The following is a 17818-nucleotide window of genomic DNA, read 5'->3' as shown; positions in this document are numbered from 1 at the left end:
CTCGGGAGGCTGAGGCAGGAGAATTGCTTGAACCCAGGAGGCAGAGGTTGCAGTGAGCCGAGATGGTGCCATTGTACTCCAGCCTGGGTGACAGAGTGAGACTCCATCTCAAAATAAATGAACAAATAAATAAATAAAAACTAAAATTTCTTCAAAAAGAAATATTACGCTACTTTTCTTTTAGCTGAGGGATGAGAACTCCCTCATTAAGCAGAATTGTTTGAAAATTCCTAGAGATGGTGACTGTGTACTCTGTTATAAAACATCGTTTGTTAAAAAGTAGCTTTGCATTTGTATAAAGTGTATGAAGCTCCTGCTGTGTGAGGACATGGCTAGAAATGAAGGAAGGTGGAGATAAGGATGATAGCCTTTGGTCTCAAGAGCCTAGAAGACAGATAGCAGGGACCTTATCTAGTTAATGTAACAAGGATCATACAAGGGCAGAGCCGGTGGGATGGGTGGGCGCTCTGCTCACATTCCAGGCTTCAGAACCATGTGAGCAAAGAGGTCAAGGTATGAAGGAAGCAGGCCCCTGGCCAGAGGGAGAGAAAAAAAGGTAAGTTGGGGCCTGATCCTGGGAGGGCCTTGAACGCCTGAGTGAATCCATAGTATTTTCAGAAAGTATCAAGGCTCCTTGCATTTTTCTGCTTATTACCCAAGTTGCTGCCAATGCACTCCTCTGCGACTGCCTACCTAAACAGGAGAATGGTCTTTCGATTTTGGTGTGTTATGAGTGTAGGTTGCCCATGAAGCAAACAGACAAAAGTGTGTAGCACTGAATGTAAGGTAATAAAAATTAGTTAAATGTGTTGGCCAGGTTCTCAGTCCTTCTCGGTAAGTAAAGCACTTTGTTCCTTCCTTTCCTGGTTTGAAGGCGGTTACCGGGCTACCAGTAAGCCGATGTATAGGTGGACGTTTTTTACTGGCCTGCACAACAAATCTGAATGCTAGTGTTTCCGGCATGGGAGAAGGCAGTTCCCTTTTGCCCAGTGAATCGTTACCTCAGATACGGTAGTTACAAATGGCCTCATCATATTCTTAACTTGCAAGAAAATTATACTCAAGAGAAAAGTAAATGCAGAAGCTGAAGAGGAAAGCCTTATCTAGAGGCTGTTTACATTCAGCAAGGGAAGACTTGTGGAAGATGAACTGAGCTGTTCCCAGGGCTCACAGCCTTCCCCAGCACCGTGGAAAGCATTTTCATTCCTCAGTGCCACAGGCTTCATTTATATCTCCCAAACGTGATTGCCACGTCGGCCTGCATCTCTGGGGGGAAGAAAATGACAGTTGCTTTTATATTTATATTCAAAATTAGCATAACATGCTTAGCCAGCCCGAATGCCAACCAAGGAATGGGAGTAGGGGCAGTGCTTCAGTGGGATCCGGGACTTGGAGAACGAGGTCCTGAGACCCTTAGGTGGCCTTGAGGAACTTGTGAGTCTGAGCTGGAGCTGGGCTGCCACCGTCCCTGGCAGGGTCTTTGTGCTTGACTTGGTATTAGATTTGGCAGTCCCATAACCTTGGTTTATACCCCTGGCTCCTGCTCGCTTTCCTTGCCTTTGCAAATGAATAAAAACTCTGGGTGGGGGTGCAGGGGAGAGAAGATGCAGAACTGAGCCCACATGAATGAGCTGAATCCTACTCTAGATGTGGAACTGGACCATGCTTTCTACCATTATCCAAAGAAAGAGGTTAATTAAACAAAGGCACCAAAAGATCCAGGCCACATCTAGAGGAGGGCTTTCTGACTAGATTTAGTCTGATAAAGGCTGAGTGTGTCGGGTTGGTTCCCCCTGAAGCAGACCCTACACCAATGACTCCAGGGCAAGTCGTTTGTTTGGGAGGCTCAGGGAACACAGATTCCTGGTCTTACCCATATCTTCTGACTCATGTGCTGTAGCAGAGGAGCCCGGGAGTCAATGTTTTTCTTTAACACGCACTGTGAGGTGCTTCTTTATGTCTGGTGAGCTTGGGAGCTTGTGCCCTGGTTGGTAACAAGCCTGCGTGCCCCTTCCCCAAGAAAGGGAGACCGGGATCATTTAAAATGCCCTGTGTGACCCCAGAGGCAGGTATATCTGAACTGCCCCCCAGTCCCAGTATTTTGGATGCCTCATTTAAAAGTGATTCCCATCACAAATGGTGTTCCCTCAGATCTGTGAAGATCTGCCAGCTGAGGCAATAGTTTCTACACTTTTAGATTTCCTGGACCAGAATATTTCAAAAAAGTGATCTAGAAAATGACATAGAGCCACCTAATTTTATTTTGCCACGAAAGGACATTTAAAATCAAACATTGAGATGTTTGGAATAAAAATGGTGGGAATCCGTTGATCGCTTTAAGCATGGGAATAACACCATCAGATTTTTATTTTAGAAAAGGGCACTTGGGAAGATGCTGCCGTTGGTTCTGGAGTTCTCAGATCTGACTCTCTATTTTATGAAGATCACATGGTTAGTGTGTTACGCATTTGTAACTTCCCCTCTAATTCTCCTTTGCGTAACCGATTAGCATACGGATTAAGAACCTTTTGGGAAATCCAAATGTAAATGCAAATGTAAATTTCAGAACTCAAAGCAACTTAAAACACTGTTTCTTGAATTCACACTCAAGTTTTATATTCCTTTCTCATGTTTATCCTTCTATCACCCGATTTCCTCCTTGTGGGATATGAATGTTCTTGGTTATGGTTGATCACTCATAACTTTTTCTGTCTGTTTTCTTGATGCATGCTGCCTCTGCCAAAATTCCTCACCTGCGTTGACTTCTACAGCCAGAAACTGTAATCTTAGGTCTAAAGGTAAAGTCCTTGTCTGCTATTTCAAGTTGCTCTTGGAAGGCCTTTCTGTTCTTCGCTGTCATCCTCACTGTGAAGATTTTTAAATGATCCGTTTCATTTCTGTTTTTACCATCACTTTTAACCTTCTCTTTGAAGAAAGATATCTCTGTAATATTTAGATGTCGATCTTCAACACAATCAACAAAGCACTGGAAGATCTTGGTGTATCAAAAAACAGTTTAAGTAGTGACAGGCCTTCATCTAGTCGGCCTAGAAGTGAACTCTTGAAATGCCCTATCTTGTTCCTGATACTGCCTGATATTTAGTCAGTAACATTAGAAAGGCTGTGTTATCAAATGTACAATTTGTATTTAAAGCTAAAATTAGTGCATTTAAAACATTTCAATATATCTTCTCTCCTGGGTTTTGGTTCAGTGTCTCCTGGAATTCAGATAGAATTTACATTTCTTTAAAATAGTAAACAATTTAGAATATTTGCTGAGAAATGATGGAAAAATACGTAAGTAAGAGTTTGGAATGTCTGGGCTGGTTTCTTAACTGACAAGTGATATTGGTCCTCAAGGAAGGGTTAAGTCCCCTAATAATGCCTCTTCGTGGATATGGGATGGGGGTTAGCTTAAGCGTGAGCACATACTTGATGAACGCAGCAAGATTCAGCCACTCTTTTTTTTAAGCAATTTAATCTTAATATGGAAGTAGATAATATTCAAGTGCCAGATGCACCAGATTTACTAGTCTTGAGCATTTGCTCATAGAGTTAACTACCATTTATTGAATATCTACTGTGTGCTGGGCACTTGGCTAGTTGTTTTTACATTCAGTCATTTAGTTATTTGTCCCTCACAATATGTTTATGAAGTTAATGCTAATGTGACACCATCCACTTTAGGGACCTGGAAGCCCCCTGCTGGGATGTAAAGCAGGTCTCTCCTCCAAGACATCACATTTGCTCCCAGGAACAAGACTCGTGTTTTATTTTCCTTTGCTCAGCTTGGCTTCAGAATTCGCAGCTGTCTAGATTGTCCATTTAGTTGCAAACTGCCAACTTGCAATTTTCTGCCATTCTTTAGAAATATAAGCAGCTACATGCATGAATTGGAATGACATCAAGTTTCATCATCTAGTTGCATTAATTTTCATTTATCCCAGAATAAAGTCAGCAGTGATTATGAAAATATGTTTAGGTCACGTGATTGTGTCTAGAAATTGTGCTGTTCCTAGGAACTCAGGAACCGTCTGAGACACGGACTGCCAAGGTCGGTCCTTCACTGTGGATCTGGCTCCTGGGCATGGCATGAGAGGCACCTTTATTAAGTGTCTACTCAGTGCTTGGTCCTTTGTCACATTATTTCTAATCATGCATTATCTCTAATTTTCACAATGACTTGACAAGGTACGTATTATTATTTCCAGTGTATCAGAGGAGGAACCTTGTGACTGGCCTGTGTTTAACGTGCCTGACTTAGAGTCTGAGCCTTTTTTCTAAATTAAGATACATTCCAGATTCTCGAGTAATTGTTTGCCAGCCAATCCAAAGTGCTTTGAATCTTTAACTTCTATTTGTGCAGTGTGTAAAGCACCTTATATGTAGATTGTTATGCAAGTACTCCTGCCAAGATTTATTGATCCATTTAAAAACAAACAAAATACCTTTGGGGTTAAAATTAAACCATTTGCAGCTCGAACTAGCATTTAGACATCTTCCTAGGGGTTGAAAGACATCTTCCAGTAAGCACTTGGCCATGTATTTAATAACTCAATTCTCTGCTTCCTCTGTTTCAAAAAGGAGCTTCAAAATGGAAAAAAATACATATATACATATATATGTATATATGTACACATTCAGATTCAACTAATGATGGCAGATAGGTTAAAAAAATGAAACATGGCCAGGTGCGGTGGCTTACACCTGTAATCCCAGCACTTTGGGAGGCTGAGGCAGGTAGATTGCTTGAGGCCAGGAGTTCAAGACCAGCCTGGACAACATGGTGAAACCCTGTCTCTACTAAAAATACAGTACTCGGGAGGCTGAGGCCCAAGAATTGCTTGAACCCAGGAGGCAGAGGTTGCAGTGAGCCGAGATCGCGCCACTGCACTCCAGCCTGGGCAACAGAGCGAGAACCTGTCTCAAAAAAAAAAAAAAAAAAAAAGAACTTTGTACACCATGGAATGTTCTACTTATTATTTTGTGTTACAATATGTGCTGTTTCTTTTGTTTGAATTGCAGATTGTCTACTATGAAGCAGGGATTATTCTATGCTGTGTCCTGGGGCTGCTGTTTATTATTCTGATGCCTCTGGTGGGGTATTTCTTTTGTATGTGTCGTTGCTGTAACAAATGTGGTGGAGAAATGCACCAGCGACAGAAGGAAAATGGGCCCTTCCTGAGGAAATGCTTTGCAATCTCCCTCTTGGTGATTTGTATAATAATAAGGCAAGTACAATCTTGGACAAAACTGATTGTGTTTTAGGCTGATGAAGAGTGTCTCATATTTTTGTGGTTAAACCATGAGTTTAAAACTAAACAAAATAGCAACAATGAAAAAAAAAAAAAACCCACCAAACAGAAAAGAGAGAACACAAGCGCTTGTCTAGAGTGATTCGAAAGGATCTCATTATCATCAGACATTAGTGTTGTAATGAAGCTGCCCCAGCTGAGCTGATGAGCCAGCCCTTTGGTATTTTTTTCCTCTTGAAGGTATCCTGAGAAATCTTGGACTGCAGAAAGGATTTACCTCCCAGCACAGCAGACTCCTCTTAATTAGCTATTTGCAGACAGGCAGCATGCAGAAAAGAGAGATGGATCTGCAAGTTGATTTGCTAGTTGAGTCCAAAGGAATCTTGATGGACAGATGCAGTCCCTGAATTTGGAAATTTGAAAATATTGTAGAATGCAATTGACTTTCTAATAATAAACTCATTTTTCTTTTATGTGCTGTTAATCCGCTACCCTCCCTTAAGTCTGGAACACACTTCACGATTTAGGGTGTTTCTGCTGCAGTGTCTGCTGCTTTCCAAAGTTTTCCCGTTGACTGGCAGATCAGAAATACTTTGCTTGTAAGATGACATTTTTTCGAGTCCAAATTAGATTGCTCGTCTGAAGAACGTGCGCCACAACGGTGTTCCCTTGTTATGTTGCTTGGTTATTGTTCCACATTTCCTCATTCATTCCGCCACTGTTGCATGCAGCAACAGAAGTAAATGTGCCTATGACATGAAGGCACAGCAAGGGTTGGCCAACAGCATTCTCTTTGTTGTTTCTCCAAACACCACATGTGCTCAGTAGCCGTAAGATTTTTTTCAAGTTTTACTAAGGAAGTGATATTCAGGAATTTTAGCAGAAAACAGTAAGTCCTGTGAGTTGGAGTTCTAGCTGCAAACCCAAGAAGGAAAGCCTTTAAGTGTGGCCACCAGCAGGGGTCTGATAAGATGCGTATGGCTTAGGGTGACCACTCATGGGAATGCAGTGTACCCCATTGAAGAGGACCGGGCAGCTCTGGATTTGTTGATACCAAACAGTCACCATGACAGATGAAGTGAAAAAAGCAGGTTGCAGACCATGTGTAGAACATGGTAACTACGTTAAAAAAAAAAAAAAAGATCAGGAAGGAGACACAAGCACTGGGTCATATTTTTATAGAGCAGATGGGATGTGAAAGGGTTGACAAGAAACTGGCAACAGTGGTTACCTCTGGAAAGGAAATTGAGGGTTGTGGAGGGGAAGGAAGGAAACTCATTTCTTGCTGTAGCTGGGCTTTTTGTCTCTTTTGATTATGTACCAGGCTCGGGTATTACCTATTGAATTAACTTCACTAAAACTTGAACAGTGACAAAAAAAATCTTCACAACAGACAAAGGCCAATGCATTACCACTTACTCCAGGGCAGTGACTATTTAAGCAAAGACATACTTTTGCTCATAATAGTGGAATAATCGACCTTAACTATATATGTGTGTAAACAAGATCCAAGTGAATGTGTTAGCTGACTTCATGCATTGTTGGTTAGCCTGAGAGTTACTTGTTTTGTCTCCATGACATTGGGGTGTGGGCATCTCTGCCTGTCAATCTCTCTCTCCCTCTCTCTCTTTCTTTTCTTCCCTTTTCTCTTTTCTGTCTCTCCTTGCCTCTGTGTATTTTTCTGTCACTGTCTGTCTCTTTCTCTGTGTCTTCAAAAATCATTTGATCCTTACTGTTTTTTTCACATTTGATTTTGAGAGGCAGTTTGGGATCAGGTCAGTAGTGGTCATTCCAGATGTCCCTGTCTCTCTCTGCTTTGTATTTGATATACTCTAAGGAATGCACAGACTCCTAGTTATAGGGGTAGTTACCTCCTTTTCAGCTACCAGAAGAATCTCAGTTACAGCCCTGAAACCTGTCAAACCCACCGGGGATCCCTGGTGTGTTTCCTGTAAGCCTAAAACTTACACGCCGCATTTGTCTGGACACTTGCACAGCCATGTTTACCCGCTCCATACACCCTGGACCTCAAAGATGAGACTTGGATGTGAAAGCATCATCTGAAAATATTGCCCTTAGGGCTTCTAGTTAGAACGATTACTTATTTAACAAGTTAATAATTTTCACTTGATGTCAATACATATAGTATAATTTCAGGAAAATTCATTATTGAATGTAGTTATTTATTTACCTGAATAAGTGTTTACCTGTGTAATAATCGGTTTCCAATATATTGGGTTTCTTTCTTTTTTTGAGACAGAATCTCGCTGTGTCACCCAGGCTGGAGTGCAGTGGCGCTATCACGGCTCACTCCAACCTCCGCCTCCCGGGTTCAAGTCATTCTTGTGCCTCAGCCTTCCTAGTAGCTGGGATTACAAGCATGCGCCACCAGGCCCGGCAAATTTTTGTATTTTTAGTAGAGACGGGGTTTCACCATGTTGGCCAGGCTGGTCTCAAACTCCTGGCCTCAAATGATCTGCCCTCCTCGACCTCCCAAAGTGCTAGGATTACAGGCATGAGCCACCGTGCCTAGCCACTACAATGGGTTTCTTTTTCAAAATTGAACTTTTATTTACATTACATATAGTTATGTGTTATGCATGTTATAGTTCACTCTCAGCTGATTATTTACATTATGTTGAAAATGCCAAAATATATCAACAATAAAGCTACAAAGTAAAAAATAAACTTGGCTTCCATTTATATATAAAATGAAAGCTACCGTTTTGTTAATTCTTGAGAACTCAGACCTATCAAATCAATATATGTTTTTTTCTAAGTATATTTTAATTTAGAAAATTCTTTTTTAAAATGCATGCTGTGATTCTATACCCTCCTACACATTCAGTTAAAACAATTTTTTCCCACCCAAGTAAAACATTAATGTGAAAATTGTAATTTTAGATTTCAATATAATTAAACCAAAATTGATCAACTGAGATTGTGACAAAACTAAAACTAATTTGATTTCATATAGCACATTGAATTTATATATAAATTATAAGTAGGCTTAAATAAGAGTAGTATGTGAATTTTTTTTTTCTCACTTTAAATTCTGATGAGAATTTAAGCTTCTTTGCCTTGAACTTTTTGATTTACGGTAGCTATTTTAATGGCTTCCTTTTGAAACCCCCACTGGTTTGCAAATACCTTAAACATCATGAGTTGCATAATACCTACATATTGTTTGCAAGTAATCCAAGCTAGGCAGGAGGATTAAAGACCTGGGGAAAGTTAAGATTTCTCTATTATGAGTAGCTAGACAGGAGAAGAAAGAATGTCAACAAAATCAGAAGATTAGATAAAAATAAGAAGGAAAAGAATGTCAACAAAATTGGAAGGCAGAAAGGGAAAGAAAGGAAGTGGAGGGAAAGATAGGAGAGTGGACTCTCTCTTGTTTAATGCAGGGCCTCTAGCTGACATTGACTTCAGCGGAGATGGGACACTGTTGAGAAATAATCTTTGCATATGATTTTAAAAAAATTCTTTCAGAAACCCAGAGCAGTCCACCTGCCTTTTACTGGACTCAATTTCATTTTGTGGCTCAAAATGTTACAATTAAACGCAGTTGGTTTTCAAGTTAGTTTTGAGCATCCTTTTTTATTTTAAAAAATGTAAATCTTTTCTTTAGGGGGTGAAGGGAAGACATAGGTGTTAAGGAGAAAGATGCCCTAGCAGATGTGCAATCTACGTGGGCATGTTCTTTCTCTGAGGGTTCCCAGAGGCAGCTGTGGAATGTGAGAATTCCGTAGACACTGACATATGTTTATGCAGTCTGTTTGACCATCAGCACAAGATCAAATTTCCACCTCTCACTGTAGACTGTTAAGCAGATGTGTCTTACTCCAGAAAAAGCCAAGTTTCTTCTCCTTTCTTTCTCTTTGCTTGTCACCGCTGCATTTCTCATAAAGGTTATGGAAGGAAAAAAAAAAACCATGACTTGACTTCCTTTGTATGTTTCTAAATTTCTGAGTATGATAAGCCAGTCTTGCTAATAATTCCCATGGTGAATTGAATTCCAGTCATTTTCAGGAAGCTGGCTATTTTCAAAGTTCATTTTATACTAGGACGTGATTGCCAATTCCTGAATGGGAGGCTACAAGGTTGTGGAATATGTAGCAGTCCTGAAAATCATGAAACTTTCTTCATGTGAATGAGGTCTGGTTACTTAACAGTTTAAATGTAATTTTTCTGTTTTTTAATAAGAGATCTGTTATAGACTGAAAGCATTTGTTTGGCTTTCTTTGGCTAATTTTATTAAATCAGTAGAAATTGATAAGAGCAATACAGTTACAAGTTTTAAAGAAAAGGTTTAAAAGTAAGGTTTAGCCTTACTCTGTAAAAAGCTTATTTACTTGTAAGTGTATATGTGAGAAAATTGGTTTTTCCAGAATAAAATATGGAAGATGTAAGGCCATAAAAATAAAAATTCCTATCTTCTGCTAAAAATTCCAAGAGATTTTGTTGTACTACTTAAAAGCATATGTTTTAGATTGTTTAAAGGCATTTATGTCAAATGCCAGAGAACTGATATTCACTGAAATATGATTTCCTTTTTGTGTTAGGCAAACGTCTCTTAGTATCCTTATATTCTAATAATTGACTGGAGGTTGTTCAAATAAAAATATTTATTCACATAATTTTTTTTTTGCTCAAAAAATACACTGAACAACAGGGAGTGTCTAAATCAATACCTCAAAGCATAATTTCTTTGTTCTTTATTTGTGTTTGAATAGGTTTAAATTTGAGATTGCACATGGAGACCATCTGTTGGTCTGCATAGTATTTAATTTTTTTTTGTTAGTTGCTAATATTTAAAAATTGGGAGATTTCACATAAGAATCCAGATTCCCAGATTTTTGTGGATAATGGGAAGATACAGTAATATTTATCTGCCATCATGGTGGTGCTTTTGAGACCTGCAGATTTAGCTGCTCCTCCAGCCCATTTTTGATCTCCCAGCTCCCATGACCCCATGCTACCCAATTTTTCCTTAATGCTTTCTGCCTGCTTACACAGGCATTAGAATTTAAATACAAAATTTACTTTGTGCATTAGTTTGAAAATCAGCTTTGAAAATCACTAACTTCTACTCTATAATTATACTTAGTAGAGATTTTTTTTCTTTTTCTCTTTAATAATGGGGTCTTGCTATATTGCCCATGCTGGACTTGGAACTCCTGGGCTCAAGTGATTATCCCATCTCGGTGTCCCAAGTAGCTAGGATTACAGGCATGTGCCACCACACCCAGCTTAGTACAGTTTTTTAAAAAAATTATCAATGCTTTAATTTTAATTAGATCTATTATCGATTAGTAGAAATGTAGGTCTAAAATATGTAGCATTGAAATCGAGTGTTGTAGTGAAATGTATTGCAATTCATTTCACTGACTGATGATCTTGTGAGTAAGGACATTTATTCAATAAAGGCACAAAGACAGTTTCTGACTCACACTTAGACATACGGCCAGTCTTCTAAATAGCCCAAATGAAACCAAAGCTTGAACCCTAAACTCACCTTCATGGAGCACCCGGTGTAGACAAGACTGTATTATACAAAGTTAACAAAGAAGTAGTTTCCACCTCTTTTTAGGAAAATTAAACATAGATAAGAATAAAGACAAATTAGAGTGTGAAGTGAGACCTATCCCATCAGAATTAAAGGGAGAGCCTCTGGGAGTTCAAGGCAAGGAGGTTCTTCTCCCTCTTGGGGATGGGTGGAGGGGTCAGTGAGGGTCAAGTGAAAGTGGACTTGGACTGGTGCTTTTCTCCCAAGTTCACTTTGACTTCTTATATCTGGAATCTGACGAGTGAATAAAATAATCTGGACATGCTGGGAGGAGAGAGCAAGAGTCCCCATTGTGAACATCAGGTATGTTCAGGTGGTGAGCCTGACTTGTCATGGTCTAGAATGTTTTGAATTTGGCATGGCAGCAAGCTCCAGGTGCATTGCTGACTCAACTTGTGTGTGTGTGTGTGTGTGTGTGTTCGTGTGTGTTTCTTCTTCACAAAACTCCAAAATCATTATTTTGAGTCATTCGACCTCTTTGGCATGAGTGCCTGATTTCATAACTCTTATTGCTATAGTGCATTGACTCCCAAAATACCAGTGCAAATTTAGGACAAATTATAAGGCTGTCATTCCAAATGGGACAGAATATTGTTAATATTTATTTTATAAGATTACCATCAGAATTAACCCAAACTTAAAAATCTTAGAGAACGTGTACATCCAGTACTACTCTCCTTTACAGCTTGAGAAGCACTTATCTAATATAAGTTAGACTGGATCTAATTTATCTAATTACACCTAAAGATCTAAACTGATCTTCTCAGTTTGGAGGTACCAACTGGAGTCCACAGAAAGAAAGTGATTTTCTTTGGCTTGTACAGTACGGTGGTGGCAGGACAGGACCCAGAACCCAAATCTTATGCCCCTAGTCTAGTATTCAGTACACTGCAACTTGTTAACCATAGGAAATATTCCTCAACGTTATATTATATAGACTTTTTTGGAGCATTTTGGGAAACCTAATGGACCTATGTTGTACTGCAATGGAAAAGTATGTTTTGAAACCAGTAATGAACCAATGCTCCTTGGAATGTATTTATACTATAAGTGGGGTGAATAACTGTCCCCATTTACCCAGGATGGAGAAATGGGACATGGGATTTTAGGTACAAAAAATGGGATGTTTAGTCATCCTACCCGTAATTATATGCACAGACAAAGCCTCAAGACATTGCTTTTGCTGAAGAGGCAATGTATTGATTTTCTGCCTCTGATATGTTTTTAAAGTTTGCCTATTATTTGCAAAACTTAGTTCTAAAACCATATCTACATCTTCCACTGGATGATTACAAACTAACAAGTTTGTTGCTTGCTTCTGCAGGTAAAAATAGTTCGGCTATGTTTATGTAATTCCTTACTGCCATCTAGTGGCCAAATTCAACAGAACCTTGGCAATTAGCACCTTCTAATTGAACGTTTTTTGCCACAAAAACAGGCCAACTGGTCAAATTATTTTAAGTCAAAGGATTATTAGTAACTAGTCAACAGTAAGAGCCCTTAAAAATTATTACATTAGACATTTTAGATGGCTTGAAAAAAGACGTTTTGGTTTTTTCACATAGAGAAGGCTTTCCTGTAAGATGTCTTTCATATGGCGTTTTTTGAAGCTTTTTTTGAAGTATATTTCACATGGAGGAAAGTGTCCTTTTCACAAGTACATATGCGTAAGTGTCCATGAAGTGAATCCACCCATGAACAGAGTACTCTGCCATTCCACCCCTGCTCTGGGCATAACCACTGACTTCCAGCACCACCGTTTCACTGGTTTTTGCACTTTCTGTAGATGAAATAACACATAGGTGCTCTGTTGTATGTGGCTTCTCACATAGCATTTTAATGCTAAAGTAACTCATGTTACTTTCCAACCTGGACAATACAGGCACTAACAGACAATTAGAGAAACCAAAAGCCTTAGAAGCCCAAGTACTCTTATCATTTTGATGTTTTTTTCTATAGCCTTCTTTGGGGGGTCAGGGAGCAGAAGTGTGTGTGTGTGTGTGTGTGTGTTCACACACATGCATATATTCACACAGGAGGGTGTGTACACACATTCACATGAGGACAGGAATGGGAATGGATCATGCATGCTGCCTTATAACCTTTTTGCACCTATTTCCTCCACAATTTGTTGTGAACATTGTTCCATTGACGAGAGTCATTTTGAACAGAATGGAAATTTGCCTCCTCTGAGAGGACTGAGTCCTGTTTTGTAGCCCCTACGTGGGTGGTGGTTTGACTGTGGGATGGCAGTGGGAAGGATGTGGGAGGAGAGAGCAGCGGGAGAGGAAAGGCCAGTCCTTCTGCGGGCTCCTCCCTGACTCCTGCTCTGCTGCCTGGACCTGGACAAAGAACCATGGACCACACAGTAAATGCTCTTTCTTCTCTCTGCCTTTTCCTGCAGCATTGGCATCTTCTATGGTTTTGTGGCAAATCACCAGGTAAGAACCCGGATCAAAAGGAGTCGGAAACTGGCAGATAGCAATTTCAAGGACTTGCGAACTCTCTTGAATGAAACTCCAGAGGTAAAAACCATCATCTCTATGTACCGCGATGCTTTATATTTTTGGTTTTTTGGAGTTCCTGTGTATATTTGGAATCTCATTCAAACCTTCTAGAAACACAGTGAATCAGTGTAGACTGGTGTTATCTGTTAATGTCCTGGATGAATAAATAAAGCCCTGGAAAGTGATTTTCAAGAGTACAAAAGCCAAATTTCAGAATTGGTGTTTTTATTTTATTAAGATATAACTTAACATTACAGTACGTATTATAGAAGGACTTAACACTTTTAAGGTTCTTATGATTTTTTTAAAAAATAAAAGTTTTTGGGCCTTATTATCCTTTCTTTTTGGCAGTATAGTTAACTTCCCATCACTTGCACAAAGTTACTCTTGTAATGAAACCATCCAGCTTTATAAACATCCATTTGCTAATGTCTGCATAGGTATATCGAATTCCTTGGGAAGGGCACACAAGCATAGTCTCTATCACACACACACACACACACACACACGTACACATACTCACGGACACACAAATTGTCTTTAGAGAAGGGCAATGGGATGGTTGAAGGGTGGGGATGGGAGAGGAAGTCCCCTTTCTTTATTCCAGAAGTATGTTGATGAATTACCTATTCAGAACATCGTTTTAAAAAGGGTCTGGGCAGGAAGCAGCCTAAATGTGTGATGCTCATGGGTTCCAACTTGTCAGAAAGCAGAAAGGTTTCTAGGAACTTGCTGGTTACCTGAAAATGTCCTGATTCAGGAAAACTTTTGTATATTAAATCTCTTTTTGCCCTTTTATTGCCTTTGGACCTTAGAAGGGGAGGTTTCACAGAATGTTCTTTTTTCAGCAAATCAAATATATATTGGCCCAGTACAACACTACCAAGGACAAGGCGTTCACAGATCTGAACAGTGAGTAAAATTTAAAGTTGCTTCACATTTTTTTTCTTTGTTTTGACTCATCTCCCATAAAACATGGACTAAGAAATGATGTACGTGAAAGTTGGGGAAGACAGAAAGATGATTCCCTAGCCTTATTGCCAATGTGTCATTTGTTACTCAGCGATTAGAATCTAGCCCTCATCGAAGGCATCTGTTTCACAGGCAGCAGGACCTTTTGTTTTTTCATTTTACACTTACTGGAAAGCTTTAGCATTCTTGCAATCACAAGCTCTCATTCTCCATTTCCTTCGTGAGGGAAAGATTGTTTTCCTGCCAGGTGCCCTGCACAGACGCAGCCAGCTCCTCAGAGAAACCGGTGGCTTCAGAAATGGCTGGATGGAGAGGGCTCAACCCTGCACGCCACGGTTTAGCTTAGTGCTTCTCAACCGGGGGGTGATGTTTGGCACATTTGGTGACATCTGGAGACATTTTGGGTTGTCACAATGAGGTGAAGGTAGGGTGGGGACAGTGCTACCAACATGTAGCGTGTCAAAGCCAGGGATGCCTCTAAGCATCCCATAACGCTCACAACAGCCCCCCGCAGAGTGCAGTCCAGGTGCGAACTCCGGTCTAGCTGAAGAGATTAGATACACAGAGAGTTACACACAGGTCAAGATGATAACACCATGCTCCTGGTATAAGTAAATACCAGGTCTGTGAGTCTGTAGTGATTAATTTTTCACTGGGGAACAGTTGGTGCAGAGACCCTGAAGAGAAATCTCCATACACGAGTTTGACCCCTAGACAGGGTCCAGGATGCAAATGGGTTTTGCAGCAGGAGGGGCTTGAGGCAGTGTGGAGAGAATGAGGGAGGGGTGGAGAGATGAGCAGAGGCCACCCTCACCATCTTTGTGCTTATTTGCATGTAGGTATCAATTCAGTGCTAGGAGGCGGAATTCTTGACCGACTGAGACCCAACATCATCCCTGTTCTTGATGAGATTAAGTCCATGGCAACAGGTAAGCAGCGGACAAAAATGACCAAAGAAAGTTCCATCCAGGAGTCCCTGGGCTTGGCAGGCTTGCTCACTCTTTTCTTGTTCCCTGAGAGCTGGCTTGGGGAGAGCCATCATCCGTGGCCATGCAGACAGTTCAGGTCAAGACACTGTGTTGCAATAGCTTGGTTGTGCTCTTTATTTTATTTTATTTTTTAATTTTTATTTTATTATTATTATACTTTAAGTTTTAGGGTACATGTGCACAATGTGCAGGTTAGTTACATATGTATACATGTGCCATGCTGTTGTGCTGCACCCATTAACTCATCAATTAGCATTAGGTATATCTCCTAAAGCTATCCCTCCCCCCTCCCCCTACCCCACAACAGTCACCAGAGTGTGATGTTCCCCTTCCTGTGTCCATGTGTTCTCATTGTTCAATTCCCACCTATGAGTGAGAATATGCAGTGTTTGGTTTTTTGTTCTTGTGATAGTTTACTGAGAATGATGATTTCCAATTTCATCCATGTCCCTACAAAGGACATGAACTCATCATTTTTTATGGCTGCATAGTATTTCATGGTGTATATGTGCCACATTTTCTTAATCCAGTCTATCATTGTTGGACATTTGGGTTGGTTCCAAGTCTTTGCTATTGTGAATAGTGCCGCAATAAACATACGTGTGCATGTGTCTTTATAGCAGCATGATTTATAGTCCTTTGGGTATATACCCAGTAATGGGATGGCTAGGTCAAATGGTATTTCTAGTTCTAGATCCCTGAGGAATCACCACACTGACTTCCACAATGGTTGAACTAGTTTACAGTCCCACCAACAGTGTAAAAGTGTTCCTATTTCTCCACATCCTCTCCAGCACCTGTTGTTTCCTGACTTTTTAATGATTGCCATTCTAACTGGTGTGAGATGGTATCTCATTGTGGTTTTGATTTGCATTTCTCTGATGGCCAGTGATGGTGAGCATTTTTTCATGTGTTTTTTTGGCTGCATAAATGTCTTCTTTTGAGAAGTGTCTAAGGTTGTGCTCTTTATTAAAGCTTGTGCCAAAGCTGTTGCCATTTCAGATGATAGGGGCAGAATTTGTTAGGGGTCCACCACCTGTTTTTTAAACACAGTTTTATTGGAACACAGCCATACGCATTTGTTTAGATATCATCTGTGGCCGTTTTCGTGCTATGATGGCAGAGTTGAGTCGTTGGAAGAGACATAGTGTAACCCACAAAGCCTAAAATATTTACCATCTATCTGGCCTTTTATAGAAAAATTTGTTGACCCTGATACAGAAGACGAGGAACCTATAGACATTTAGGTCAATCAGAGGGAAATTGATTCCTTTTTCCTTCCTGAAAGAGAAACTTAGAAGCAAGAAATATACATATATATCTTAAGCCTCCATGGTCAATGGTATAAGTGACAGATATACTGATTTTAATAAACTGCATGCTCCACTGTAATGAAAAAAGACCTCCTAGGCCCTTCCTAATGTTGAGAAAAATGTCCTTGCTAGGTACTTGATAGAGAGGACAATTACATCTATGTAAAACACTCATTTTGCCAATATGAATTTTACTTTCATGAGCTAGCATCCCTGAGAACATAGTCCATAAAGAAGAGAATTGCGTGGAAATTGGAAAATTATTCCCGTTCCTTTTGGCATGCCTTATAGTTCAACAACTGAGACAAATGTGCAGAAACGGGAGGACGTGCAGAACAGGCCAGGAGTTGTTAAGATGAGTCCTAACTAATTGAAAGGCCTTTCCTTCCCTTTCTCCTTGACCCTGCAAAGGGTCCAGCCAACAACAACATTGTCAACATCGACAATAACATCACGAACAACATCCTCTGTTGTTGATGGCTTAGATTTCTCTAGACATCTGTTCTCTTCATTACCAACCATTTTCTTTCCAGGCAAGGAAACGGAGGCCCAGAGAAGGGATATGACCTCAGAGACCATTGCCTCCTGCCTTCCTGTCCTGGTTTTTTCCACGTGGCTTCTCCATTCCTTCTTTCTTTCCTTCCACCCTCCCTCCCTCCCTTTCTTTCTTTCCCTCCTTCCCTTCTTCCCTCCTTCCCTCCTTCCTTCCTTTCTCCTTCCCTCTCTCCCCTACTCCTTTCTTCCTTGCACACCTGGCCCCTGTCCATCATTCCAGTCTCATTTCCTGTCTGGGACACTCATCTCTGATGTCACTTCCTCTTCTTGGAAGAACATCAGTTCTGTTGGATTAGGGACCCACCCTTATGACCTTATTTAACGTTAGTTACCTCCCTAAACTTCACATCAGTGGTTAGGGCTTCAACATACGAATCTGGGGGAGACATACTTCAGTCCATAGCAATTGGGTAGCTGGGGGAAGTGGTGGAGTTGGGATTCAGACCCTGTTCTAACAAGAGCCGGTGTTACCTGGACCACCCTAGATGGGACTTAGTACCTTGAAGAGTGTTAAGATGGAGGGTGTTGTGGTGACATCCACAAGGAGGCAACACGTGCACCTCTGGAGGGAGAATTGGAAATCTGGGATTCCAGTGCTCACATGGCCCCAGATGATGCCAGGCAACACTGCAGCCTGGATCCCTCGTGCGTCAGTGCG

At 40.5% G+C, this 17818-nt stretch overlaps 1 protein-coding gene across 34 annotated transcripts in view; it reads left to right on the top strand.

The window, feature by feature from the left end:
• Positions 1-17818, top strand: part of PROM1 (prominin 1) — a 143493-nt gene that overhangs the window by 75376 nt on the left and 50299 nt on the right. For 18 of the 34 annotated variants that reach the window (XM_055111209.2, XM_055111219.2, XM_055111214.2 and 15 more), the window contains 5 exons: positions 2772-2798; positions 5026-5231; positions 13229-13349; positions 14180-14243; positions 15143-15232. In XM_055111209.2, the coding sequence (XP_054967184.2) occupies positions 2772-2798; positions 5026-5231; positions 13229-13349; positions 14180-14243; positions 15143-15232 (508 nt within the window). The remainder of the gene's footprint in view (positions 1-2771; positions 2799-5025; positions 5232-13228; positions 13350-14179; positions 14244-15142; positions 15233-17818) is intronic. The other 16 variants (XM_055111229.2, XM_055111222.2, XM_055111223.2 and 13 more) reach the window with 1 other exon arrangement.

The sequence above is a fragment of the Pan paniscus genome, chromosome 3, assembly GCF_029289425.2.
Source record: "Pan paniscus chromosome 3, NHGRI_mPanPan1-v2.0_pri, whole genome shotgun sequence".
Taxonomy (NCBI): Eukaryota; Metazoa; Chordata; class Mammalia; order Primates; family Hominidae; genus Pan; species Pan paniscus.
The sequence above is the reverse complement of the archived record's forward strand: the minus strand, read 5'-3'. Positions and strand labels throughout refer to the sequence as shown.